The 27,536-nt window shown below is 48.7% G+C and overlaps 1 protein-coding gene across 1 annotated transcript in view; it reads left to right on the top strand.

The window, feature by feature from the left end:
* Positions 1–6,698, top strand: part of LOC140397332 (sushi domain-containing protein 6-like) — a 61,040-nt gene extending 54,342 nt beyond the window's left edge. The window contains exon 6 of the mRNA XM_072486147.1: positions 1,989–6,698. Within this exon, the coding sequence (XP_072342248.1) occupies positions 1,989–2,014 (26 nt within the window). The 3' untranslated portion in view covers positions 2,015–6,698. The remainder of the gene's footprint in view (positions 1–1,988) is intronic.
* Positions 6,699–27,536: the final 20,838 nt, after the last annotated feature.

Below are 27,536 nucleotides of genomic sequence, written 5' to 3'. Positions count from 1 at the left end.
ATTGCAACAGACAGTGACAACAGAATTCCCAAACTCCTGTTCTCAAAGGAGCAACTTCCCACTGGAAGGGGCAGGATTGCAGTATTACCCCTAACAGGTGGCCACTCATTTTCTTCCAACCTCCTGAGACAGGGCTCCATTGTCCAATTGTACCGATCACCCTGTGTCACTTCTTCTTTGTCAGCTGAATTCTTCCATCCCAAGTATGGGACACTGATAGAATCATAGAATAGTTAAAACGCAGAAGGAGGCCAATTGGCCCATCATGTGTGCGTGCTGACTCTCCGAAGGAGCAATTCATCACATCCCTCATGATTCTGAACATCTCTATCAAATCTCCTCTCAACCTTCTCTTCTCCAAGGAAACCAATCCCAACCTCTCCAATCTATGTACGCAACTGAAGTTCTTCATCCCTGGAACCATTCTGGTGAATGCTGTCTGCATTCTCTCCAGTGCCATCACATTCTTCCTAAAGTGTCGTCTAAGAACTGGATTCAATACTCGAGTTGAGGCTGAGCCAGTGTTTTGTACAGGTTTAACATCGCTTCCTTGTTTTTGTACTCTGCGCACCTATTAATAAAGCCCCGGGTATTGTACTAATCATGCTCTCAACCTGTCCTGCCACCTTCAATGATTCACACATACATAATAATAATCTTTAATGTCACAAGTAGGCTTACATTAACACTGCAATGAAGTTACTGTGAAAAGCCCCTAGTCTCCACATTCCGGTGCCTGTCCGGGTACATGGAGGGAGAATTCAGAATTCTCAGCTGGTTAGGGAACTGAACCCGCGCTGCTGGCCTTGTGCTCTGTTCCTGTATCCCCTTTAGAATTGTACCTTTTATTTATATTGTCTCTTTCAGCTCTTCCTATCAGAGTGAACCACTTCACACCCCTCTGCATTAAAACTAATCTAGTCACCCATTCCACCAACTTGTCTTTGTCCTTTTGTAGTTCTACACCATCTTCCCCACAGTTAACAATACTTCCAAGTTTTGTATTATCCACAAATTTTGAAATGGTGCCCTGTCCACCAAGGTCTAGGTCATTAATGTATGTCATAGAATCATAGAAATTACAGGGCAGAAGGAGGCCATTCGGCCCATCGAGTCTGCACCAGCTCTTGGAAAGAGCACCCTACTTAAGCCCACACCACCACCCTATCCCCATAAGCCAGTCATCCCATCTAACCTAAGGGCAATTTAGCATGGCCAATCCACCTAACCTGCACATCTTTGGACTGTGGAAGGAAACCGGAGGACCCGGAGGAAACCCACGCAGACACGGGGAGAACGTGCAGACTCTGCACAGACAGCGACCCAAGCCGAGATTTTGATCAGGAAGAGTAAGGGTCCTAACAGTGGTCCCTGGGGTACTCCACTATAAACCTTCCTCCCTTCCAAAAAAAACCTATAATGACTGCTCTCTGCTTCCTGCCACTCAGCCAACTTTGGATCCATGTTTGTACTTCCTTTTCTTATTCCACGAGCTCTACCTTTGCCCATAGGCCTGTTGTGCGGCACTCCACACAGAAAGATTAGCTGTAAACAAAGTCTTGAGCGAGCAGTCCTGTTCCCAGGGAATTCACAGTTCCAAAAATGAGCTGGAGCTTAAGGATAAATCAAAAATTTCCCAAGAGAGAGGTGATGTTCACACAGCGGCAACTTGCAGCATCTTCAACATAGTGATATGGCCTGAGGTGTTTCACAGGAGCGAATTAGGGAGAAATTGACAGCAAGTCATGTAAAGCGACAATCATGCAAGCAAAGGGCATGGCCAGAAGGGAAGTTTTATGGGAAGCCGAGTTCTCGGATAATTGTAGGGCATGGGGTGATTACAGGGATAGGAAGGCATGAGGATATCTTAGAACTGCTTAAGATTCAATATGGGAGGCCATTGTCCTGTTAGAGGATTGCGAGTAACCAGCTCAGCCTTTGATCCAGTGTCTCTCAACTCAAACCATGTTCCCTCTTTTTTGTTTCAGATATTCCTTTGCTCAAGGATGCTTAAGCCCGTTGGCATGGGGGTGACTTGCTAAGCTTTCTCCCCCTTCCTGTTCAACACTCGACTCGCCAACTCTAATTAACTGACTCGAATCCCATAGCAGGAGCTGTGGCAAAGAAGCCCCTCTCCAACCGCCGCGCGCCCCCCCCCCCCCCCCCCCCCCCCCCCCACTCCTATGTCATCTGTGGAAGGCCGGTACAGGACTGACTCACTGGGATGCAATAGGTCTGTACTCAGCCTGAGCCCATTCTGGCTATGGAAACACTGCCCTCATATTAGAGCAATTCTGGGAATGGTGACCCTCGAGCAAGTGACAGATAACCCTAATATCCTTCATAACACAGGACTTAGTCTAGACGCTGGGTGATGGTGGTTAGAATGGCTTATTTTAAATGCTTTGCCCATCCCTGATTCTGTCTTCAGTGCCAACCCTGTTTCCACAACCACTGCCCAGTCCACTCTGTAATGGGACAGCAGGCCCCCAGCTATGTCTTGACCCTGTCCCCACACCAGACGCAACTTGGCTGACTATGAACCCTTAAAATCCAACTGAGGTGTAGTTCAACATCCAGAACAAATAATTTGTCCTTTTAATTCCACTCCAATTGGCTGGGTTTCTAGGTCACTTGCTGGCACTCATTCTCTTGTCAACTTCCCAATGTTTGTATTGCCATGTGAAATGGGTAGGTGTTCCGTGGTGTGTCAGGTGTGCCCGCTCTGATGCAATATGTCTGGGGTGGGATCGGGCAAGAACAGATTGGCGAAAAGCTCCTCTCCTGCGATGGAAGGCAAACTGACACGCGTCGCTCGTCACCAACCTCTGGAGAAAGCCGATTCAGGGCGGGGTCCAGTTTTTAGCCTCTGCGTATTCGGCTCTTAGTTCTGCAAAAACTCACTCCGGCGATTCAGCAGGTGACATCTCAGTCAGAGACTGGGCTCTCCCTTAACTTCACATCCGTGACCAGGAAATTCTACGGTAACTGACGAGGCGGTGGAAGAGGGTGGGTTTCTCTTAACCAGAAAGAAAGAACTTTTATTTATATTGCACCTTTCACAACTTCAAAGCATCCCAAAGCACTTCACAGCCAATGAAGTTGCTCTGAAATGCAGTTACTGTTGTTGGCAACATGGCGGCATATTTGCACACGGCAAGGTCCCTTTGCTAATGATCAGAGAATCTGTTTTAATGACGAAAGCTGAGGGACAAATATTGACCAGGACGCTGCGGAGAACCTCCACTGTTCTTCAAAAGATTGCCATGAGATCTTTCACATCCACTAGAGATGGCTGCTGGAGCCTCCATTTAACGTTGCAGCTGAAAGACGCCATCTCTTGACAGCGAAGCACCTCCTTGCTGCTGCACTGGGTGTGTCAGCCTAGAATCTGTACTCCGGTCTCTGAAGAGGGACTTGGACCCGCACGCTGCTGATTCGGCTGAGAGTGCTATTGCTGAGCCACGGCTGGCCCATAAAGGGTAGCATGCACTCCCTCTTGGTGTGGCCTCCCAGATTTATCTCAACTGAGCAGTAAGACTCTTTGATTCAGTAAAATCTGCCCATGTAAAAGGAGGTCGCATAAAGCCTCCTTGTGCTTGCAGTCCTTCACAGCTGGAATACCAAATACTGGTGCATATTCTCTTCCCTTTTACCTAAACTGCACACAGGCTAAGTGGAAATCTGTATTGTTTTTGTTTTCCCTTTTGGCCTTGCTGACGTGAATGGTGTGGGTGTGTGTTTCTACCCTTTTGGCCTCTTTCATTGAAGGGTCAGGAAAAATGGGATTGTAGGGCAGGGCTTCCAACAATCAGCAAACTAAGGCGATGATGTGTGGAGTTCTTTCCCCCGCAAAAAAGGGACAAAACAGAATTGCCCAAATTAAACGAACAGCGCTTCAATTTATAGAGCATTTTAATGCAGAAAAAAACAGAATTACTTCACAGAACATTACCAAACAACATTTGACACCAAGCTAGATGGGATGTTAGGATAGCAGAGGTAGGTTTTAAAGGAGTGTACGAAAGGTGGAGGTGGAAATATAAAATCCTGAGATTGGAACTCTGGAGCAGGTGAGGAGATGGGCAGGGTGAGGACCTTAAGGCTATTTCACCACAAGGAGGAGAATTTTAAAATCTGGCTTTATAACTGTGATGAAACCCAAAGGCCTAAGGTCTGGAAAAATTGGAACATGACCACCTCAAACACTGGGATGCAGTTGCTCTATATCAGCTGGTGATCCTGTAACTGTACCCACCCTCCTTTTCTACATTGGAAATCCAGTGATCTCGGCTGTCTAAAGGCTCCGGGTAGATGGGAATCTCCTAGGTCGGAGATGGTAATTTAGTAGCAATGTCACTGGACCAGTAATTTTGAGGCCCAGATATTGCTCTGGGGAGTTGGGTTTAAATCCCACGTATGGCGGAATTTAAATAGTTTAATTAAACATTTGGAATAGGGGCAGCACAGTGGTTAGCACTGCTGCCTCACGACGCCGAGGTCCCAGGTTTGATCCCGGCTCTGGGTCACTGTGAAGTTTGCACATTCTTCCCATGTTTGCGTGGGTTTCGCCCCCACAACCCAAAGATGTGCAGGCTAGGTGGATTGGCCACGCTAAATTTCCCCTTAATTGGAAAAAAATTGATTTAATTAAAGTATTAAAATTTATTTTTAAAAAGACATTTGGAATTGAAAGCTAATCTCTGTAATCAGAATTACATCAGTAATGGTGACCAGTGAACTACCATTGATTGTCATAAAACATTAGAGAAGGAGATTGGCCACGCAACACCAACTCCAGGGCAATGTGGTTGACCCTTTACTGGCCTCTGAACCAGACCATTCAGCTCAAAAGATATTAGAGATAGGCAACAGATGTTGACCTTGCTTGCAACACCCCCATCCCACGAAAGAATAAAGAAGGGTTTGTTCCTCAACCTCTGATGAGATTCCGTCTTAATTGTTGTTCGGTGACCACCAGTCAGAAATGTGTGTGGGCCTCAATATTGGCTCCTCACCCACACCCCACCCCTGTATATAATTGCCACAAATCCCCTTTCATTCAGCTAACCTACTGCCTGTGGCTGTGTAACTTTCAGTGAACACTGATGACTCTCCCTGTATCTAAGCCCATCCCTACTCTGTTATCTTTAGCAAAACAGAACACATGCAAAATGACATGCAGCCTGTCCCAGACACACTCTATCCCACCTAGACACCATCTGTTGTCCTCGAAGAAGTGATAAACAAAAAAAAAAAAACAGGATAATTATGGGGGGAAAAAAACCTGGAGAATTTCTCTCCAACTCCCACAGGCAATCAAAACTAGTCCAGGAGATCACGATGGTCCTGATGGTTTCCAGATACCAACCCCTTGTGTGGGGAACGAAAGTGAAAATGCTGGAAAATCTCAGCAGGTCTGGCAGCATCTGTAGGGAGAGAAAAGAGCTAACGTTTCGAGTCTGATGACTCTTAGTCAGCAGCTTTGACAAAGAGTCATTGGACTCGAAACGTTAGCTCTTTTCTCTCCCTACAGATGCTGCCAGACCTGCTGAGATTTTCCAGCATTTTCTCTTTTGTTTCAGATTCCAGCATCTGCAGTAATTTGCTTTTATCCTTGTGTGGGGAAATCTCGTCTCAGGCAGAAACAGGTCCTGCTCTCACAGGTTCATTATTCTCTGGAAGAAAACCACCTCCTAACATCAAACCACTTCCTAACATCAGGATTGGACTCTACATGTATCTGTGTTACCAGCCACAGAAATTCCAGCCATTAGTCCAACTAGTCTATGCTGGTGTTTAAGCTTCAAGAGCCACTTTCCCAGCCAATTGTCAGCATAGCTTTCTATTCTATTGTCAGGACCTGGTTTAGCACAGGGCTAAATCGCTGGCTTTGAAAGTAACCAAGGCAGGCCAGCAGCACGGTTCAATTCCCGTACCAGCCACCCCGAACAGACGCCAGAACGTGGTGACTAGGGGCTTTTCACAGTAACTTCATTTGAAGCCTACTTGTGACAATAAGCGATTTTCATTTCATTTTCATATTCCTTTCTCCCTTGTACTTAACTAGCATTTCCCTTAAATGCATCTATTTGCCTTAACTATCCCCTTGTGCTGGTGAGTGCCACAATCTAGTCAAGCTCCTCAGGGATGAAGTGAGCCTGATAATTGGATCCACAGCAATGAGACCACCAGGACCCTGATGTTTCCACCTTCCTGTCCCTGCAGTCTTGAGAGGCTTTGTGTGTGCCCGTGCCAAGATGTTGTGTGAATGTGTTCCAAATTGTTCTTGAATTAACCAGTGATTTTTTTTGTGTGTGTCTGTGTAACCAATCTGTTTCTTGGGCTCTTGGCTGTACTGGGGAGGTATGTGTTGATTAGATTTCACCATTTTCCATTGTAAATAAATTCCCGCGTTTCCTAAGTGAAAAACGGGATGCTGTTGTACAGCGGGTCCTGCTGATGATGCAGAGATAAGTTTCTTGTTACTTGGCTGTTTAGTCAAACAAAATGGAGCTGTGGAATGTGTCAGGGTCACTCAACCTGTGCAAATTTGGCTTTTGCTTTCAAGTTTGTTTGGAATCCTGTATATTGCAATTGGTGTGAAGATAGTATTTTAATATTTGTACAAAGTTAATTTAAGTTTAATTGTACTATGTATATAACAGCATTTCTAAATAAATTTACTCTTTAAGTGACTTAATGATCAAGAGTGTTTATTTTCCCTTTCCTAATGCAGAAGTGTTTTGGTCACTTGAAGCACCTTGATTACTGCCCACAAGTAGAGTCTGAGATCAATCCTGCCTCAGTAGCCCAATATGAACTCGCCAACACTAAGGGCATTCAAATGGCCATTGGATAGACAAATGGACGATAAGGGAATAGTGTAGATGGGATTCAGAGTGGTTTCACAGGTCGGCGCAACATCAAGGGTTGAAGGGCCTGTACTGCGCTGTAATGTTCTATGAAGGCCATGTAAACCTACTGATGCGTCAGGTGAAATAGGTTATGATTATCATAGATTATCATAGAATACAGTGCCGAAGGAGGCCATTCGGCCCATCGAGTCTGCACCGGCTCTTGGAAAGAGCACCCTACCCAAGGTCAACACCTCCACCCTATCCCCATAACCCAGTAACCCCACCCAACACTAAGGGCAATTTTGGACACTAAGGGCAATTTATCATGGCCAATCCACCTAACCTGCACATCTTTGGACTGTGGGAGGAAACCGGAGTACCCGGAGGAAACCCACGCATGCACGGGGAGGATGTGCAGACTCCGCACAGACAGTGACCCAAGCCGGAATCGAACCTGGGACCCTGGAGCTGTGAAGCAATTGTGCTATCCACAATGCTACTGTGTGGGGTGTGTTGCTGCAATGTACGTTTCTGCAAGTAGAGGGTTTCACTCCATATCAGGTACAAAGCAAAAGTCTTCAGTTTGGAGTGTCTCAATCATGGGGGCAATCACTGCTATCAGATATCCAGCTAACCACAAACAAAGAAAATAGGAGCAGGAGGCCATTTGGCTTTGAGCCTGCTCCTCCATTCATTATGACCATGGCTGATCATCCAATTCAATAACCTGATCCTGCATTCCCCTCCTCCATATCCTTTGATCCCCTTCGCCCTAAGTGCTATATTTAACTGCTTCTTGATGGCGGAGGCGGAAGAGACTCTCCCGCGGGAAACTGTCGGCGGCCGCTGACGCTCCCGCGCATGCGCCGCATTTCCGCGCCAGCTGGCGGGGCACCAAACGCCATTTCCGCCAGCTGGCGGGGCAACAAACGCCATTTCCGCCAGCTGGCGGGGCGGAAATCCCTCCGGCGCCGGCCTAGCCCCTCAATGTTGGGGCTCGGCCCCCAAAGATGCGGAGCATTCCGCACCTTTGGGCCGGCGCGATGCCCGTCTGATTGACGCCGTTTTTGGCGCCAGTCGGTGGACATCGCGCCGTTGGGGGAGAATTTCGCCCATAATGTTTTGGCCTCAACTGCTTTCTGTGGTAGCGAATTCCACAGGCCGACCACTCTGGGTGAAGAAATAGCTCCTCATCTCTGTCTTAAATGTCCTACCCTGTATCCTCAGACTGTGACCCCTGGTTCTGGACATACCCACCATTGGGAACACCCTTCCTGCATTTACCTTGTCTAGTGCTGTTAGAATTAAAAATCTGCCTGCGAGCTTGCTTCAATAAAAATTAGGTCTAAGACTTTCTGACTTTTGTTCAATTCTTTCGTGTTTCCCCCACCCCCCCTCAGATTTTACCCCCTGCAACTGTCATCGAGTCTAAGGTGAACGGCAAAGGGTCAATCATGATGTGAAAAACTTTTTAAGTGATGAAATTAGTGGCTAAGATGACTATTTGAGAGTATGGTGGAGGCAGATTGAATCATGGTTTTCAAAAAGGAATTGGATGAGCACTTAAAGAGATCTGCTGGGCTAGGAGAGAGTGCAGGGGAGTAGGACCAGTTGAGTTGCTCTTGCAAAGAGTTAGCATGGACATGGACAGGCTGAACAGCCTCTTTCTGTGTAGTAACCATTCTACAATTCTTAGTGCTAACAATAGAATTAATTGTGTTCTTTTTTTACCGTTGAACTTCAAAGAGAAAAAAGAACAATGAACTGGAGTAATTTTCTCAGAATAGGCCTCTTTGGCCAATTTTCCAAATCTTTTCACCTGAAGGTTCTAGCAGAAGCTCTTCTCTCCCTCAAATTGGGATTATGTTGGAAATATTCCTATTTTCTCTATTTTGAGATTTGGGGGATACTGTACTATACATCCTATGCCAATATTTCACGTTATTAAGTCAAGTCACAGATAATGAAACAATCTTTTTGAACAACGTGCATTAACATAGTTTCTAATAAGCTTCACAGAAGCATTAACAAACAAAACAACGCTAACAGGACAGGAGGAGATATTGGGCTGGATTTTGTAGTCAATGGTGATGCAACAGTACTTGCTGCTGACCTTGAAGAAAGTTGCCTACAATGATCCAGTGATTGATGTGCAACAGATTGCCCCTTTTCTGAAAGGGGCTTCAATCTGGTGCCAAGTGAAGGGAACCTGCAGGTGGCCAGCAGCAGTGATGCCAGCCAGCACGGTAAGTAGTCAATCGCGTTGAAATATTCACACAGGCGCGAATCAGGGACTTTAAAATTACAAACTTTTCCTTTAATTTAAATGTTCAGATAAATAAATGATATTCAATTTCTATCTTAATCCAATTAAGCTGAGTTTTAAAAATGTGGAATTTATACTGGAGAAATTTAACATCAGTATTCACTTTTCAGGGCCAGTGGGGTGCTCAGCAGTAATCCTGACCCTAGAATACAATTTAAACACCCAATTACACTTCACCTCTAAAAGGTGTGTTTTTTTTCAAGGCGTTTACAGAGAAACTATGTACACCAATTCACTGATTACTTAGGGATTGCACTCTGAGGGGATGTTAGTAATGCACTATCTGGAAGAGCATAGAATCACTGACAGCAATATCTGGATTTTTGCTTTATTCTGTACCTGTGCAGACACCTGAAGTTACTGCCTGTTTCAGTTGAGGGATTATGGCAAATCCTGACAATTTTACTCTCATTACTGCTGCACAATCTGGGCAAGAAGCATAAATGACCAAAATCTTGTTCAAAAAGGCAAGCTAACAAGAATTTGAAGGAAGAATGTCATGCGGAGGATAAGGCTGAGGGGTGACATGATTGAGTTATACAAAATTGTGAGGGGTAGAGATAGAGAAGACGGGAGGAATCTGTTTCTCGTGGCAGTGTTCAAAAACCAGGGGTCATAGATTCAAGCTAAGTGGCAGAATGATTAGAGGTGACATGAGCAAACCTTTTTATGCAGAGGGTGGTGGGTGTCTGCAATTAACTGTGCAATTTGGTGGTGGAGGCAGAGACCCTAAACTCTTTAGTACCTGGATCTGCACTTTAGGTGCTGTGACTGCAGGGCTTTGGCCGTGTGCAGGAAGATGGGATTAGTAAGGGCACCTGGGTATCTTTGGGCCAGCATGGACAAGATGGGCTGAATGGCCCCCTTCTGCGCTGTATCAGTTCTATGGTCTATATAGAACAAATATTGCTACCTCCCTCTGTCGGTTGCCACTGTTGCTGTTAATCTCTTGTTCAAATTTTCTGGTTATTGTAATGAAGCCATTCCTGATGCACTGACAATCAAAATTCTTTTGCATTCTCACTCCTCCTGTTCTAACAGCCCGTTCCCCTTAGCTGCATCTTTCTCTCATAGTTTAACCTAGCTCAATACTAGAATACTAGTGAGCTCATTCCATATGTCTATGCATGTCAATATTTACACAGTCTTCAGTCCACAATTTTCTTTATCCTTCAGTAACAGTATAGTTGTGATTAAAAATTGATTGTATCTCCTGCCCAATGGAAGAGAGAATAACCCAGGTGGGAGGGGTGTTTGATCATGTTGCCCGCTTTCCCAAGGCAACGGGGGATGTAGACAGCGTCAATGGATGGGAGGCAGGTTCGGGTGGTGGACTGGGCTGTGTTCATGACTCGAGTTTCTTACAGTCTTGGGCAAAGCAGTTGCTGTGATGCAGCCAAATATTAGTAAGAATCAATGTGGACATGCTGAATTGCCTTAGTTTCCTGAGGAAGCATAGGCACTGTTGTGCTTTCTTGGTCCTAGCATCAATGTGGGTGGACAATTATAGGCGCCGATGTGCTTTCTTGGTCATAGAATTTACCCTGCAGTTTGAGAGGGAGAAGCTGCAATCAGATCTAACAGTATTACAATTAAATAAGAGTAACTACAAATACGTAAGGGAGGAGCTGTCCAGAGTTGATTGGAAAAGGAGCCCAGCAGCGAAGACAGTGGAACAGTAATGGCAGGAGATTTTGGGGGTTATTAGGGAGGCACAACAGAAATTTATCCCAGGGAGGAGGAAACTTGCTAAGGGGAGGACAAGTCATCCATGGCTGACGAGGGATGTCAAGGACAGCATAAAAGCTAAAGAAAAAGCATACAAAGTGGCGAGGATTCGTGGGAAGCCAGAGGATTGGGAAACCTTTAAAAGCAAGCAGAGGACAACTGAAAAAACAATAAAGGGAGAGAAAATGAAGTACAAGTGCAAGCTAGCTAGTAATATAAAAGAAGATAGAGTTTTTTTTTATTATATAAAAGGTAAGATAGAGGCAAAAATAGACATTGGACCACTGGTAAATGTGGCTGGAGAAGTAATAATAGGAAACAAAGAAATGGCAGATGAATTGAATAGTTATTTTGCATCAGTCTTCACGGTGGAATACACCAGTGGGATGCCAGAGCTCCAGGAGAACCAGGGAGCAGAGGTGAGTGCAATGACCATTACTAAGGAGAAGGTTCTAGCGAAACTGAAAGGTCTGAAGGTGGATAAGTCACCTGGAGCAGATGGACTGCACCCCAGGGTCCTAAAAGAGATAGCTGAGGAAATTGTGGAGGCATTGGTGATGATCTTTCAGGAATCACTGGAGGCAGGAAGGGTCCCAGAGGACTGGAAAGTGGTTAATGTAACACCACTGTTTAAGAAGAGGGGGAGGTGACTTCCGGTTGCAGCCATGCCTGAATAGGTCGCACGTTCGGCAGCTCCCGTCGGGAACGGACTTTAGGGCTCTCTAGAGGGGCCCCAACAGCATTTGTTCGACGGCTTCCAGTGTGGGAAGGTGACAGCAAGGTCCCCCCGACAGTATATGGATTGGACCAGGAGTGGAGCGGTGGAAAAAAGGGATCTTGGAGCAGCGAAAAGTGAGAGGGAGAAAAAGCAAGATGGCGGCGGGTGGAGACCAAGCAGCATGGGCGCAGTGGTCGCAGGAGCAGCAGGAGTTTCTTAAACGCTGCTTTGAGGAGCTGAAGACAGAAATGCTGGTGCCAATGAAGGCGGCGATTGAGAAGCTAGTGGAGACCCAGAGGGCCCAAGGGGCGGCGATCCGGGAGGTGCGGCAGAAAGCCTCGGAGAACGAGGATGAGATCTTGGGCCTAGCGGTGAAGGTGGAGGCACACGAGGCGCTGCATAAGAGGTGGGTGGAAAGATTTGAGGACCTGGAAAATAGGTCGAGGAGGAAGAATCTTCGGATTCTGGGTCTCCCTGAAGGGGTTGAGGGGCCCGATACCGGGGCATATGTGAGCACGATGCTCAATTCGCTGATGGGCGCGGGAGCTTTCCCGAGGCCCCTGGAGTTAGATGGGGCTCACGGGTCCTGGCAAGGAGACCCAAGGCCAACGAGCCGCCAAGGGCTGTAGTGGTGAGGTTTCACCGCTTTATGGATAGAGAGTGTGTCCTGAGATGGGCCAAGAAAGAGCGGAGCAGCAGATGGGAGAACACGGAGATCTGAATCTACCAGGACTGGAGTGCAGAGATGGCCAAGAAGAGAGCTGGCTTTGATCGGGCCAAGGCATTGCTCCATCGGAAGGGGGTGAAGTTCGGTATGCTGCAGCCAGCGCGATTGTGGGTCACATTCCAAGATTGGCACCACTATTTCGAAACGCCTGAGGAGGCTTGGAGCTTTATACAGACTGAAAAGTTGGACTCAAATTGAGGGTCTGTGGTTGTGGGGGGGATGTCTGCTGTATATATGGTTTTAACTACGTGTAGGGAATGTTCCCTTGGTTGGGTACTGGATGGGGATGGGTGAAGAGATTTGATGGGGAGACTGTGGGAGAGTGTGGGCGCCGGTGTTGGAGGGAGGGGAGGCCCGGGGATGGGGGAATTGAGATAAGGTTGCAAAAGGAGCTGCGCCAGAGGGGTCGGGGCCGGCTCACGAAAACGCGGGCTTTTTCCCGCGCGAGGGAAGGACGGCGGTGGGGCTTGGAGGAGCGCACCGACTGCTAGAGAGGAGGGGAGGGGGGATTCCCACACTGCGGGGGTCGATGGGAAGGCGGGAGAGGCCGGGGTCAGCAGGAGTCAGCTGACTTACGGGAGTGTTATGGGGAGAGAAAAAGAGCTAGATATGGATCTAGCGGGGGGAGTTGGGGGTGGGGGGGGGGCGGTATAGGGTTGCTGCTGCATTGGCCAATGGGGAACTGGAAATCGGAGAGGTGGTCGGGCGGGGGTCCGCCGTCTGGTGGACTGGAGGGTGCGGGAGGCGCGGGCACGTGACTGGCCTAGAAAAGGAGATGGCTAGTTGGCAGTGGGGGGTGGGGGGGGGGGGGGTGAGAAGCCCCCCAATCCGGCTGATAACTTGGAATGTGAGGGGCCTGAATGGGCGGTTAAGAGGGCCCGAGTGTTCGCGCACTTAAGGGGACTGAAGGCAGACGTGGTCATGCTTCAGGAGACACATTTAAAGGTGGCAGACCAGGTCAGGTTGAGAAAACGATGGGTAGGACAGGTATTCCATTCGGGGCTGGACGCGAACAACAGAGGGGTTGCAATACTGGTGGGGAAGCGGGTGTCGTTTGAGGCCAGGAATATTGTAGTGGATAATGGAGGTCGATACGTGATGGTGAGCGGTAGGTTGCAGGGGGTGTGGGTGGTACTGGTAAACGTATACACCCCGAACTGGGATGATGCCGGATTTATGAAGCGCATGCTGGGTCGGATTCCTGATCTGGAGGCAGGAAGCTTGATAATGGGGGGGAGATTTCAACACGGTGCTGGATCCAGCATTTGATCGCTCCAGATCCAAGACGGGGAAGAGTCCGGCTGCGGCCAAGGTGCTTAGGGGGTTTATGGACCAGGTGGGGGGAGTGGATCCATGAGTAGGGCGCTAATCCCGAAAAGTGGAAGGAACGGAGTATTCTGCCATAGCCATCTCAGACCACGCCCCGCACTGAGTGGAGCTGGAGTTAGGAGAGGAGAGGAGAGGGACCAGCGCCCGCTGTGGCGTCTTGATGTGGGATTACTGGCGGATGAGGAGGTGTGCGGGAGGGTGCGGGGGTGCATTGAAAGATACTTGGAGGCCAATGACAACGGAGTGGTGCAGGTGGGGATAGTCTGTGAGGCGTTGAAGGCGGTGGTCAGGGGAGAGGTAATCTCCATTAGGGCCCACAGGGAGAAGAGAGAGGGCAGGGAGAGGGAGAGGTTGGTGGGGGAGATCTTAAGGGTGGACAGGAGATATGCAGAGGCCCCCGAGGAGGGACTACTTAGGGAGCGGCGAAGCCTCCAGATGGAGTTTGACCTGTTGACCACAGGGAAAGCAGAGGCACAGTGGAGGAAAGCACAGGGGGCGACGTACGAGTATGGGGAGAAGGCGAGCCGGATGCTGGCACACCAGCTCCGTAAGAGGGTGGCAGCGAGGGAGGTAGGTAGAGTTAAGGATAGCAGGGGGAATACGGTGCAGAGTGCGGTAAGAGTAAATAAGGTATTTAAGGACTTCTATGAGGAGCTGCACAGATCTGAGCCCCCAGCGGGGGAAGAGGGGATGCGACGATTTTTGGATCAACTGAGGTTCCCGAGGATGGAGGAGCAGGAGGTGGCTGGTTTAGGGGCGCCAATTGGGTTGGAGGAGCTGGTTAAAGCATTGGGGAACATGCAGGCGGGGAAGGCCCTGGGGCCAGATGGGTTCCCGGTCGAGTTTTATAGGAAATATGTGGACCTGCTAGGCCCGTTGTTAGTGAGGACTTTCAATGAGGCAAAGGAGAGGGGGGCCCTGCCCCCGACAATGTCCAGGGCGCTGATCTCGCTGATTCTGAAGCGGGAGAAGGACCCACTGCAATGTGGGTCGTAGAGACCGACCTCGCTCCTCAATGTGGATGCTAAGTTGCTGGCAAAAGTGCTGGCTGCGAGAATTGAGGACTGTGTCCCTGGGGTGATTCATGAGGACCAGACGGGATTTGTAAAGGGCAGGCAGCTAAACACTAATGTGCGGAGGCTCCTCAACGTGATTATGATGCCATCGGTGGAGAGAGAGGCGGAGGTAGTGGCAGCTATGGACGCGGAGAAGGCCTTTGACCGGGTGGAGTGGGAGTATCTTTGGGAAGTGTTGCGGAGGTTTGGGTTCGGGGAGGGGTTTATCAGTTGTGTCAGGCTCCTATATAGAGCCCCGGTGGCGTGTGTGGCTACGAATCGGCGGAGGTCGGAGCACTTTCGGCTGTACCGAGGGACGAGGCAAGGGTGCCCCCTGTCCCCCTTGTTGTTTCCATTGGCAATTGAGACTTTGGCCATGGCACTAAGGGAGTCCAGGAAATGGAGGGGGAGAGGAACATCGGGTGTCGCTGTATGCGGACGACCTGTTGCTGTATGTGGCAGATCCAGGGGATGGTGGAGGTCATGCGGATCCTAAGGGAGTTTGGGGACTTCTCGGGCTATAAGCTCAACATAGGGAAAAGTGAGCTCTTTGAGGTGCATCCAGGGGACCAGGGAAGGGGGATAGACGACCTACCATTGAAGAGGGCGGAAAGGAACTTTCGGTACTTGGGGATCCAGGTGGCTGGGAGCTGGGGGGCCCTGCACAAGCTCAATTTGACGCGGTTGGTGGAGCAGATGGAGGAGGATTTCAAAAGATGGGATGTGCTGCCACTCTCGCTAGCGGGCAGGGTGCAGTCGGTTAAAATGATGGTCCTCCCGAGGTTTCTCTTTGTGTTCCAGTGCCTTCCCATTATGATTACCAAGGCCTTCTTTAAGCAGGTAGGTAGGAGCATCATGGGTTTTGTGTGGGCAAATAAGACCCCGAGGGTAAAGAGGGTGTTTCTGGAGCGTAGCAGGGACAGGGAGGGCTGGCGCTGACGAATCTGTGCGGCTACTACTGGGCAGCCAATGTGGCGATGATCCGTAAGTGGGTAATAGAGGGAGAGGGGGCGGCGTGGAAGAGGTTGGAGATGATGTCCTGCAGGGGCACGAGCCTGAGGGCGCCGGTGACGGCACCGCTGCCGCTCTCGCCGACAAGGTAAACCGCCGGTGGTGGCGCCAACGTTGATGATCTGGGGCAGTGGAGACTGCATAGGGGCGCGATGGGAGCCTCGGTTTGGTCCCCGATTCGGGAGAACCATTGGTTCGTCCCGGGAAGGCTGGATGGGGGATTTCGGAGCTGGCATCGGGCAGGGATCAGAAGAATGGGGGACCTGTTTATAGATGGGACGTTTGCGAGCCTAGGGGTGCTGGAGGAGAAGTTTAGGTTACCCTCGGGAAAAGTGTTCAGGTACATGCAAGTGAGGGCGTTTGTGAGGCGGCAGGTGAGGGAATTCCCGTTGCTCCCGGCACAGAGGATTCAGGACAGGGTGATTTCGGGTGTATGGGTCGGAGAAGGCAAGGTTTCGGCAATCTATCAAGAGATGAAAGAAGAGGCGGAGGTTTCGGTAGAGGAGCTAAAGGGCAAGTGGGAGGAGGAGCTTGGGGAGGAGATAGATGAGGGTCTGTGGGTTGATGCCCTGAGTAGGGTTAACTCCTCTTCCTCTTGCGCCAGGCTCAGCCTAATACAATTCAAGGTTACTCACAGAGCGTATATGACAGGGGCGAGGTTGAGTAGGTTCTTTGGGATGGAGGACAGGTGTTGGAGGTGCTTGGGAAGCCCGGCGAATCACGTCCACATGTTCTGGTTGTGCCCGGCACTGGATGGGTTCTGGAGGGGTTTCACGAGGACTATGTCCAAGGTGGTGAAAGTCCAGGTCAAGCCGAGTTGGGGGTTGGCATTATTTGGGGTAACGGACGAACCGGGAGTGCAGGGGGCGAAAGAGGCTGGTATCCTGGCCTTTGCGTCCCTGGTAGCCCGGCGGAGGATCTTGCTATTATGAAAAGATGCGAAGCCCCCCAGTGTGGATGCCTGGATAGATGACATGGCAGGGTTCATTAAGCTGGAGAGGATAAAGTTTGCCTTGAGGGGGTCTGTGCAGGGGTTCTTCAGGCGGTGGCAACCGTTCCTAAACTATCTTGCGGAGCGCTAGGAGGAGGTCAGCAGCAGCAGCAACCCGGAGGGGGGGGGGGGGTGTCTCTTTCGGGGGGGTATTTGGGCGGGGGGGGGGGGGGGGTGGGGGTCCCCAAGGGTACTTTTGAATGTCATCTGGGGGGGTTAATATATGCGGGAGAAACCCAATGTATAAGGAGTTTATTATTTTTGATTGTGGTGTTTGTGTTCTTTCTTCTTTTTGTTATGGGGGGGTGGGGGGGGGGGGGGCTTGTTTGTTAAAAAATGTTGTTGGAAAAATTTGAATAAACATATTTAAAAGAAAAAAAGGGAGGGAGGCAGAAGATGGGAAATTATAGGCCGGTTAGCCTGACTTCGGTCATTGGTAAGATTTTAGAGTCTGTTATTAAAGATGAAATCGCGAAGTACTTGGGAGTGCATGATAAAGTAGTACTGAGTCAGCATGGCTTTGTCAAAGGGAGGTCGTCTCTGACAAATCTGTTACAGTTCTTTGAGGAGGTAACAAGGAAGTTAGACAAAGGAGAACCAGTGGACGTGATTTATTTAGATTTCCAGAAGGCCTTTGACAAGGTGCCGCATAGGAGACTGTTAAATAAGTTAAAAGCCCATGGTGTTAAGGGTAAGATCCTGGCATGGATAAAGGATTGGCTGACTGGCAGAAGGCAGAGAGTGGGGATAAAGGAGTCTTTTTCAGGATGGCAGCCGGTGACTAGCGGTGTGCCTCAGGGGTCTGTGCTGGGACCACAACTTTTTACAATATACATTAATGATGTGGAAGAAGGAATTGAAGACACTGTTGCTAAGTTTGCAGTTGATACAAAGATCTGTAGAGGGATAGTAGTATTGAGGACGTAAGGGAGCTGCAGAAGGATTTGGACAAGCTAGGAGAGTGGGCAATGAAGTGGCAAATGAAATACATAGAACATAGAAAATACAGCACAGAACAGGCCCTTCGGCCCACGATGTTGTGCCGAACCTTTGTCCTAGATTAATCATAGATTATCATTGAATTTACAGTGCAGAAGGAGGCCATTCGGCCCCCTGAGTCTGCACCGGCTCTTGGAAAGAGCACCCCACCCAAACTCAACACCTCCACCCAACACCAAGGGCAATTTTGGACACTAAGGGCAATTTATCATGGCCAATCCACCTACCCTGCACATCTTTGGACTGTGGGAGGAAACCGGAGCACCCGGAGGAAACCCACGCAGACACGGGGAGGACGTGCAGACTCTGCACAGACAGTGACCCAAGCCGGAATCGAACCTGGGACCCTGGAGCTGTGAAGCAATTGTGCTATCCACAATGCTACCGTGCTGCCCTTAAGAACAAATAAATCTACACTATATCATTTTACCGTAATCCATGTACCCTCAACCTTTCCTCGTAAGACCTACTCTCCATTCCAGGTAACATCCTGGTAAATCTTCTTTGCACCTTTTCCAAAGCTTCCACATCCTTCCTAAAATGAGGCGACCAGAACTGTACACAGTACTCCAAATGTGGCCTTACCAAAGTTTTGTACAGCTGCATCATCACCTCATGGCTCTTAAATTCAATCCCTCTGTTAATGAATGCGAGCACACCATAGGCCTTCTTCACAGCTCTATCCACTTGAGTGGCAACTTTCAAAGATGTATGAACATAGACCCCAAGATCTCTCTGCTCCTCCACATTGCCAAGAACTCTACCGTTAACCCTGTATTCCGCATTCATAATTGTCCTTCCAAAATGGACAACCTCACACTTTTCAGGGTTAAACTCCATCTGCCACTTCTCAGCCCAGCTCTGCATCCTATCTATGTCTCTTTGCAGCCGACAACAGCCCTCCTTACTATCCACAACTCCACCAATCTTCGTATCGTCTGCAAATTTACTGACCCACCCTTCAACTCCCTCATCCAAGTCATTAATGAAAATCACAAACAGCAGAGGACCCAGAACTGATCCCTGCGGTACGCCACTGGTAACTGGGATCCAGGCTGAATATTTGCCATCCACCACCACTCTCTGACTTCTATCGGTTAGCCAGTTTGTTATCCAACTGGCCAAATTTCCCACTACCCCATGCCTCCTTACTTTCTGCAGAAGCCTACCATGGGGAACCTTATCAAATGCCTTACTAAAATCCATGTACACTACATCCACTGCTTTACCTTCATCCACATGCTTGGTCACCTCCTCAAAGAATTCAATAAGATTTGTAAGGCAAGACCTACCCCTCACAAATCCATGCTGACTATCCCTAATCAAGCAGTGTCTTTCCAGATGCTCAGAAATCCTATCCTTCAGTACCCTTTCCATTACTTTGCCTACCACCGAAGTAAGACTAACTGGCCTGTAATTCCCAGGGTTATCCCTAGTCCCTTTTTTGAACAGGGGCACGACGTTCGCCACTCTCCAATCCCCTGGTACCACCCCTGTTGACAGTGAGGACGAAAAGATCATTGCCAACGGCTCTGCAATTTCATCTCTTGCTTCCCATAGAATCCTTGGATATATCCCGTCAGGCCCGGGAGACTTGTCTATCCTCAAGTTTTTCAAAATGCCCAACACATCTTCCTTCCTAACAAGTATTTCCTTGAGCTTACCAGTCTGTTTCACACTGTCCTCTCCAACAATATCGCCCCTCTCATTTGTAAATACAGAAGAAAAGTACTCGTTCAAGACCTCTCCTATCTCTTCAGACTCAATACACAATCTCCCGCTACTGTCCTTGATCGGACCTACCCTCGCTCTAGTCATTCTCATATTTCTCACATATGTGTAAAAGGCCTTGGGGTTTTCCTTGATCCTACCCGCCAAAGATTGTTCATGCCCTCTCTTAGCTCTCCTAATCCCTTTCTTCAGTTCCCTCCTGGCTATCTTGTATCCCTCCAATGCCCTGTCTGTACCTTGTTTCCTCAGCCTTACATAAGTCTCCTTTTTCCTCTTAACAAGACATTCAACCTCTCTTGTCAACCATGGTTCCCTCACTCGACCATCTCTTCCCTGCCTGACAGGGACATACATATCAAGGACACGTAGTACCTGTTCCTTGAACAAGTTCCACATTTCACTTGTGTCCTTCCCTGACAGCCTATGTTCCCAACTTATGCACTTCAATTCTTGTCTGACAACATCGTATTTACCCTTCCCCCAATTGTATACCTTGCCCTGTTGCACGCACCTATCCCTCTCCATTACTAAAGTGAAATACAATGTGGAAAAGTGTGAGGTTATGCACTTTGGAAGGAGGAATTTCGGCAGACTATTTTCTAAATGGGGAAATGCTTAGGAAATCAGAAGCACAAAGGGACTTGGGAGTCCTTGTTCACGATTCTCTTAAGGTCAACGTGCAGGTTCAGTCGGCAGTTAAGAAGGCAAATGCAATGTTAGCATTCATGTCAAGAGGGCTAGAATACAAGACCAGGGAGGTACTTCTGAGGCTGTATAAGGCTCTGGTCAGACCCCATTTGGACTATTGTGAGCAGTTTTGGGCCCCGTATCTGAGGAAGGATGTGCTGGCCTTGGAAAGGGTCCAGAGGAGGTTCACAAGAATGATCCCTGGAATGAAGAACTTGTCGTATGAGGAACGGTTGAGGACTCTGGGTCTGTACTTATTGGAGTTTAGAAGGATGAGGGGGGATCTTATTGAAACTTACAGGATACTGGTGAGGCCTGGATAGAGTGGATGTGGAGAGGATGTTTCCACTTGTAGGAGAAACTAGAACTAGAGGACACAATCTCAGATTAAAGGGACGATCCTTTAAAACAGAGATGAGGAGGAACTTTTTCAGCCAGAGGGTGGTGAATCTGTGGAACTCTTTGCCGCAGAAGGCTGTGAAGGTCAAATCACTGAGTGTCTTTAAGACAGAGATGGTTAGAATCTTGATTAGTAAGTGGAACAGGGGTTATGGGGAGAAGGCAGGAGAATTGGGATGAGAAAATATCAGCCATGAATGGCGGAGCAGACCCGATGGGCCTAGTGGCCTAATTCTGCTCCTATGTCTTATGGTCTTATAGCATCGGCGTGGATGGACCAGGATAGATTGTTGGTGATGTGCACACCTAGGAATTTGAAGCTGTCAACCAACTCCACCTCAGACCATTGATGCAGATAGGGCAGTGTACGATACTTCGCTTCATGAAGTCAATGACCAGCTCCTTAGTTTTGCTAACATTGAGGGAGAGATTGTTGTCGTTACCACCATGACACTAGGTTCTCTATCTTCTTCCTGTGCTCTGACTCATTGTTGTTTGAGATCCAACCCACAACGGTCGTGTCATCAGCAAACCTGTAGATGAAGCTGGAGCCAAATTTTGCCACATAGTTGTGTGTGTACAGGGAGTATAGTAGGGGGCTAAGTACGCAACCTTGGGGGGCCATGGTATTGAGAACTATCGTGGAGGAGGTGTTGCTTATCCTTACTGATTGTGGTCTATAGGTCAGGAAGTCGAGGATCCAGTTACAGAGGGAGGAGCCAAGTCCTAGGTTTTGGAGCATTAATATGAGCTTGGTTGGGATTATAATGTTGAAGGTGGAGCTGTAGTCAATGAATAGGAGTCTGATGTAGGAGTCCTTGTTGTTGAGATGCTCCGCGGATGTGTGTAGTGCCAGGGCGACAGCGTCTGCTGCGGACCCGTTGTGGTATCTGAATTGCAGTGGATCAAGGCATTCTGGGAGTATGGAGGTGATGTGTCACATGACCAACCTCTCGAAGCACTTCATAATGATAGATGTCAAGGCAACCGGACGGTAGTCGTTGAAGCACAATGCCTGGTTCTTCTTTGGCACTGGTATGACGGTGGTCTTCTTGAAGGAGGTGAGAACCGCTGTTTGATTAGGGGGCAGTGGTAGAGGGAGAATGGAGTAGTCCAAGTTCTGCTTGTTGAATTAGCTGAAAGGATTGGGGGATTTTAAGCATGAGTGAGTTATGCCCCAAAACATTCTGGCTCCTGCAATCTTTTCCATGGTTTCAAGATTCAATTAACCTGAAATCAGGCTCTGCCCAATGTACTTGGAATAGCTCCCCATAGAAACTGAGATTGCACTGGTTCAGGAATATTGATTTTTCCACGGGCTCCACAGGTGGAATCAACCTGTTAGTTTAACGTTTTGTTTTGATATGGAAACATTTAAAAAAAGGAACTGAAAAACTTACATCAAATGAAATGTTTGAAAAATGTAGCATTATTGAAAATGGCATTACAAAAGCGGGTTACCTCTGTCTTATTAAAAATACTTAGTTTGGTGACAAACTCATTGTAATCTGCTGCAGTTTGTAAACCTATTCCAGTCCAGAAATCTTGAAAGCATAATCGGGACCGCCAACTCGATATAGTGGAGAGGATTGTACGTTCTGAGCAATGCCACCGGAACTCCGTGCTCGTGGTCAGACTACCCATAGCAGCAAGGCTGGCGAAGGTGGCAAAGGGTCCGCATCCTAAAGTCACTCATCAGTTTCTACCAGAGTCCACCAGGAAAGAGATTCTGCAAGCATGGAGTTAATTCCTCCAGATGTTGTTGCGGGACAGAGAGTGTACTCCAAGAGATCCAGAGAATCTTACAGATGGTAAATCAGAATTGGTCTAAACTGCTTGCAAATTCTGCAGTGGAGTTTGCACTGGTTAGATATGTCATCATTGGCTGTCCATCAATTTGAGGATGACATCTACTCAGGGTTGCAGCTTTCTACCATGGATGTTCGCGCAGATATTTCAGCACATGGGGAAGGATATCCCATAAGGTAGTGAGTGGGATGAGTAGATGGTTAGTATATTACCATTTACTTGTTTGTAAGCCCTGTCAACTGTTTTGTGGTGAGGGGAGTGGAAGAAAAAGATGTCCCCCCCCCCACCAATAACAAGTCTACCTTGTTGAGTATCTCAAGTGAAAAATCATGGCATTATCATTGTGAATTCCCCACCATCAATACGATACTGAACTAGATCAGACGCATACATACTGTGGTTACAAAAACAGGTTGTAAGTGGTTGAGTATTCTGGAGCAAGTAATACACCTCCTGACTCCCTAAAGCACAAGTCAGGATTGCTATGGAATACTCTCCACGTGACTGAATGAGTGCAACTCTCAACAACATCCACGTTTGACACAATCCAGGACAAAGCTACTTGCTTGATTAACGCTCCATCCGCCAGTTTCACACGCAGGCTTTTCACAGTAACTTCATTTGAAGCCTACTTATGACGATAAGCAATTTTCATTTCATTCATTTAATTTCAGTTTAAATATTCACTCCCTACACGCTCTGGCTGCAGTGTACAATCTACCAGGTGCACCAGCTCCCAAAATCCCTCACCTCTACAATCCAGTAGTTAAGGGTAGCGAGTGCATGAGAACACCTAGTCGTGCAACATCCTAACTCGGAAATAGATCACAGTTTCTTCATCGGCATTGGATCAAAACTCCTGGAACTCCCTACCTAATAGCACGAAGGATGCACCTACTTCACACAGTGGTTGAGAAGATAGTTTGCCTGATCCTCAAGGACAATTAAGGTTGGATAATAAATGTTAACCTTGACATCAAAGCCCCCATCTTGTGAAAAGTTAGCAAAGACTGCTTCAAGATCTAATTGTTCCTATAGAAGGTTATCAGAAGCATACACGATGCTGATGTATTATTGATGTCAGATCACAGGACTGAGCAGGGAGTGAGAGATCGATCTTGGAGAGCAAAAACTCTTAACTCATATAGTTCGACATGGGTAAATACTTGCTACAAATAAGAAATCCTGCATCAAAGAAAGATGGAGTTTTAGTAGTCATGGAGGCGTCTAGAAAGGCGAGTCAAATAAATGATTTATTTACCAAAAAGAAAAGTATGTCCCTCAGCGGAGGAGATCGTACTCCATGATGCTCTTCGGGAAATTAATCGTGTCATCGCCATGGGTCGCGTGGGGATCATCCTCCACCCCCAAAGCTCACAAGTCCCTCATATGAAGGGAGCGCAGGAGGACATCTACTCCTCTTTGCCCAAGGCTGCAGGGGCGGGTCGAGGGGCGTGTAGTGTGTCGGGGAATGTCATTTTTGCGATGACTGCCTGGAGGTACCGTAGGTGACTGATCGCTGGCGAGAGCAATGATGGAAGCCATCTCTGAGTCGCAGTCCGCCACCTCTTGCATCTCGGTGTCAGAGACGCCAGGGGCTGTACCGGGGCAGTGTGGCTAGAAGACTTCTTCTGGTGCAGTGTCTCCACTGGCCCCGTGGGTGCTAAAGGAGAGCTGTAGCTTCTCAAGCGTAGCCTTCAATGTGGTGGACGATAATCCAATGGACTCCCAGCTACTTGGAATGATCGTTTACCACGCGTAAAAATATTGACCCTTGGAAAGGCCTGGTAAAAATTGGTGTGTAGGTGGACCCAAGGCCGTCCTGGCCATTCCCACGGATGCAGCGGGGCGGCTGGCGGGAACCTTTGCTGCTCTTGACATGTGATGCATGGTTGGGTCAGTTGTTCGTTTGCACCATCCAGGCCTGGACACCCCACATAGCTTCTGGCCAGCATCTTCATTTTTGGCACCCTTGTGTGTCCGTTCTGCAGATCCTGGAGAGAGGCCTGTCTGCCCTGGCCTGGGAACATGACCTGGTGCTTCTTCGGCAATGCGTGTAGTGGGGCGAGGATGGTCACTAGGCCAGGAATAAATTCCGAGTAGTTTATGAGACCCAAGAACGACGTAACTCTGCCGCGTTTTCCGAAACGGGGGCTTGCTTTATCACCCGCACCTTCTCCTCAGCTGGGTGTAGTCAGTCCAGATCCACAAGACATCCCAAGTACGTAATTTTGTTGGCGTAGAAAACGAATTTCTCCTTCTTGAGGCGGAAGCCTGTCTCGGAAAACTGTCAGAGGACTTCCTCCAGGTTGTTCAGGAGCTCCCTTGACATTGCTCGTCACCAGAATGTCGTCCAAGTAGACCGCCTCATGCGGTAACCCTCTCAGGATGTTTTCCAAAACGCGCTGAAAAATTGCACAAGCCGATGACACGTCAAATGGCAATCTTGTGTATTCATATAGGCCACTGTGGGTATTAATGGTTACGTATAGGGCAGCACGGTGGTGCAGTGAGTAGCACTGCTGCCTCACGGTGCCGAGGTGCCAGGTTCGATCCCGGCTTTGGGTCACTGTCCGTGTGGAGTTTGCACATTCTCCCCGTGTTTGCGTGGGTTTCGCCCCCACAACCCAAAGATGTGCAGGTAGGTGGATTGGCCATGCTAAATTGCCCTTTAATTGGAAAAAATGAATTGGGTAATCTAAATTTATTTATTTTTAAATAAAAAAATTAATGATTACGTATTGCCTGGAATTGGCGTCCAACTCCAACTAAAGATAGACGTGATTCATGACAAGCTTGGGAAAGAAATGACCGTCAGCCAGCTTCACGTACAAGTCTGTGATCCGCGACATTGGGTACCTGTCGAGGAGGCCTTGTTTATGGTCAATTCATAATCTCCGCACAAGTGTTCGTCTCGTCAGGTTTTAGTGCATCCATGATCTCTTGACTGGGCCTCCCAACCCCCTCACGTTCCATGTAACTATCCTAACCAGGGGTGTCTCACCACCCCCCCCCCTTCCTATCCACCATCATCGTAACTCCGGGCCCTGCCCCATGAGCCTGACCCGGCCATTGTTATCATTGACTCCCCTTTCCCAGAACTCCCCCTTGCATTTCCTCTCTAGAAACTCTCAACCAGCATTGATCCCCTCCCCACCTTTTCACACCTCTTGGCCCATAAAACCATCTCGCCAGGCTCCAATGTTCACAGCCCCTCCCCCCACCACACCTCCGCTCACTAATCGACTTAAGTTAGCTCGCTCGAATGCCCCCACCCAAGGCTTTAATCCTGGACGACTTCTGGGTACTTTCCCAAAACTTCGGAAAGTCCTCCGATTACCATCCGAAAGATCTGTTGCCAGTCCAGCCAGAGGCATTGTAACCAGTCGTGGCCCAGTAGACATGGCCCAGGGGCCTGCACTATTATTAACGGCAGCCTAACGGACTGCTGCCCAATAACCAGTCATCTGCATGCCTGCTATGGCTATGGGGATCCCCCTATAAGTCGTGTGCTTTGGTGTCCTTCAAACCTAACTGTTGAACTCCTGTCCTGACTTTCGCGGACACCTACCTCCCGATTACTGAAACTGTGCCCCCCCTCCCCCGATTACTGAAACTGCACCCCCCTTCCATTACTGAAACTGGAGCCCCCTTCCCGATTACTGAAACTGCGCTTCCCCCTCCCCGATTACTGAAACTGCGCCCCCCCTTCCATTACTGAAAGTGCAGCCCCCATATCCAATTCCATCTCTTTTAAAAAATTATATCTTTTCCCCATTAAGGGGCAATTTAGCGTGGCCAATTCACCTACCCTACGCATCTTTGGGTTGTGGGGTCAGACCCACGCAAACACGGGGAGAATGTGTAAACTCCACACGAACAGTGACCCAGGGCTGGGATCGAACCTGGGTCCTCAGCATTGTGAGGCAGCAGTGCTAACCTCTGCACCACTGTTCCACCACCCCAACGCCATCTCTAACAAGTGGCCATTCAGCTGGACAGTAATCCCAATAGGGGCAACTCATGCCATGGCAATTGCATACACTCCTCGTCCCAGTCATCAGTTGTCCCAAGTGGGGGGTCCTGGTTCTGGGCTGGCTTCTCATTCGGGTGCGGTGGCGTGTTTGCTGGCTGACCTGTGGTTTCCCATCCCTGCAGTTTCACCAGCCACAAGTGTGGCACTGCCTTGGATCATCCTCCATCGCTTCTGGGGAGGTGTCCCACCTGACTGTAGCCACCATTAGCCAACGGACCTGGTCCAAATGGTGTTCAGGCCAGGGTGAGGTTCTGGGGTCCTAGTCCTCGGGTGCACTGTTCGCCAGAAAGGGGGGGGGGGGGGGGGGGGGGGGGAGGGGTGCATCCTACAATGTTTACCTCCATCCTTGACATCCCCTGGAGTTCCTGGACTCCCTTCTTTGTGCTCTCCCTTAGAGATCACGAGGGCCTTTTTCAGGTCCAGCAACAGACCGGTCAGCAGTTTCAGCTGTCGCCATAATATTTACTTCACATACAAGATGGTCCGGTTGCAACTCGGTTAGAGATGACCCATAGTCTCAAAACGTTGTCAGTTTGAGCAGTCACACCAAAACCCGGTAACAGACCCCCTGCGATCCTCTCGGCCGCATTAAATTGGTACCGGAGCGTTACAAACTCTTCGAACTTCTTGAGGGTCTGGGCCATGGGGTATGTTAGGCTCTTTATGATGATGCTGTGAGTCGCGGCCACACAGGTAGTCAGAATAATTACCGTCTGGTAATCATTCCCAACGATAGTATTCGATTTTTAAAAAATCCAGTCCTCTGCACCCGCATTGAAAGCATAGGATGCCAAAGAGTGGCATTTTCAAAACAGTGCAAACCTAATTCCTTTGTGATGTGAAGTGGTTGTACTCCAAATGGCTAGCAGCGTTGACTGTACTCCGCTTTATCATCATTGCCAATTTAGTCATGGAGAGTCCGAAAAGTCGAGTCAAAAAATGGTTTGTTTTCCAAAAATTAAGTTATTTACAAGTAAAAGTCCCAGTTGAGTCTACTCTGCAACTCGGCTCCTTCCTGGGTCGGCTTTTATGGTAATGAATTAGTGAGCCTACTGATGGCCCTCCGCCTCTCAGCGGGGGAGCTCGTACTCCATGAGACTCATGGGGAGATTAATCAGATTGTCCCTGCA

This window comes from Scyliorhinus torazame, chromosome 2 (assembly GCF_047496885.1).
Source record: "Scyliorhinus torazame isolate Kashiwa2021f chromosome 2, sScyTor2.1, whole genome shotgun sequence".
In the NCBI taxonomy this organism is placed as follows: domain Eukaryota; kingdom Metazoa; phylum Chordata; class Chondrichthyes; order Carcharhiniformes; family Scyliorhinidae; genus Scyliorhinus; species Scyliorhinus torazame.
This window is presented reverse-complemented; position numbering and strand designations above follow the sequence as displayed.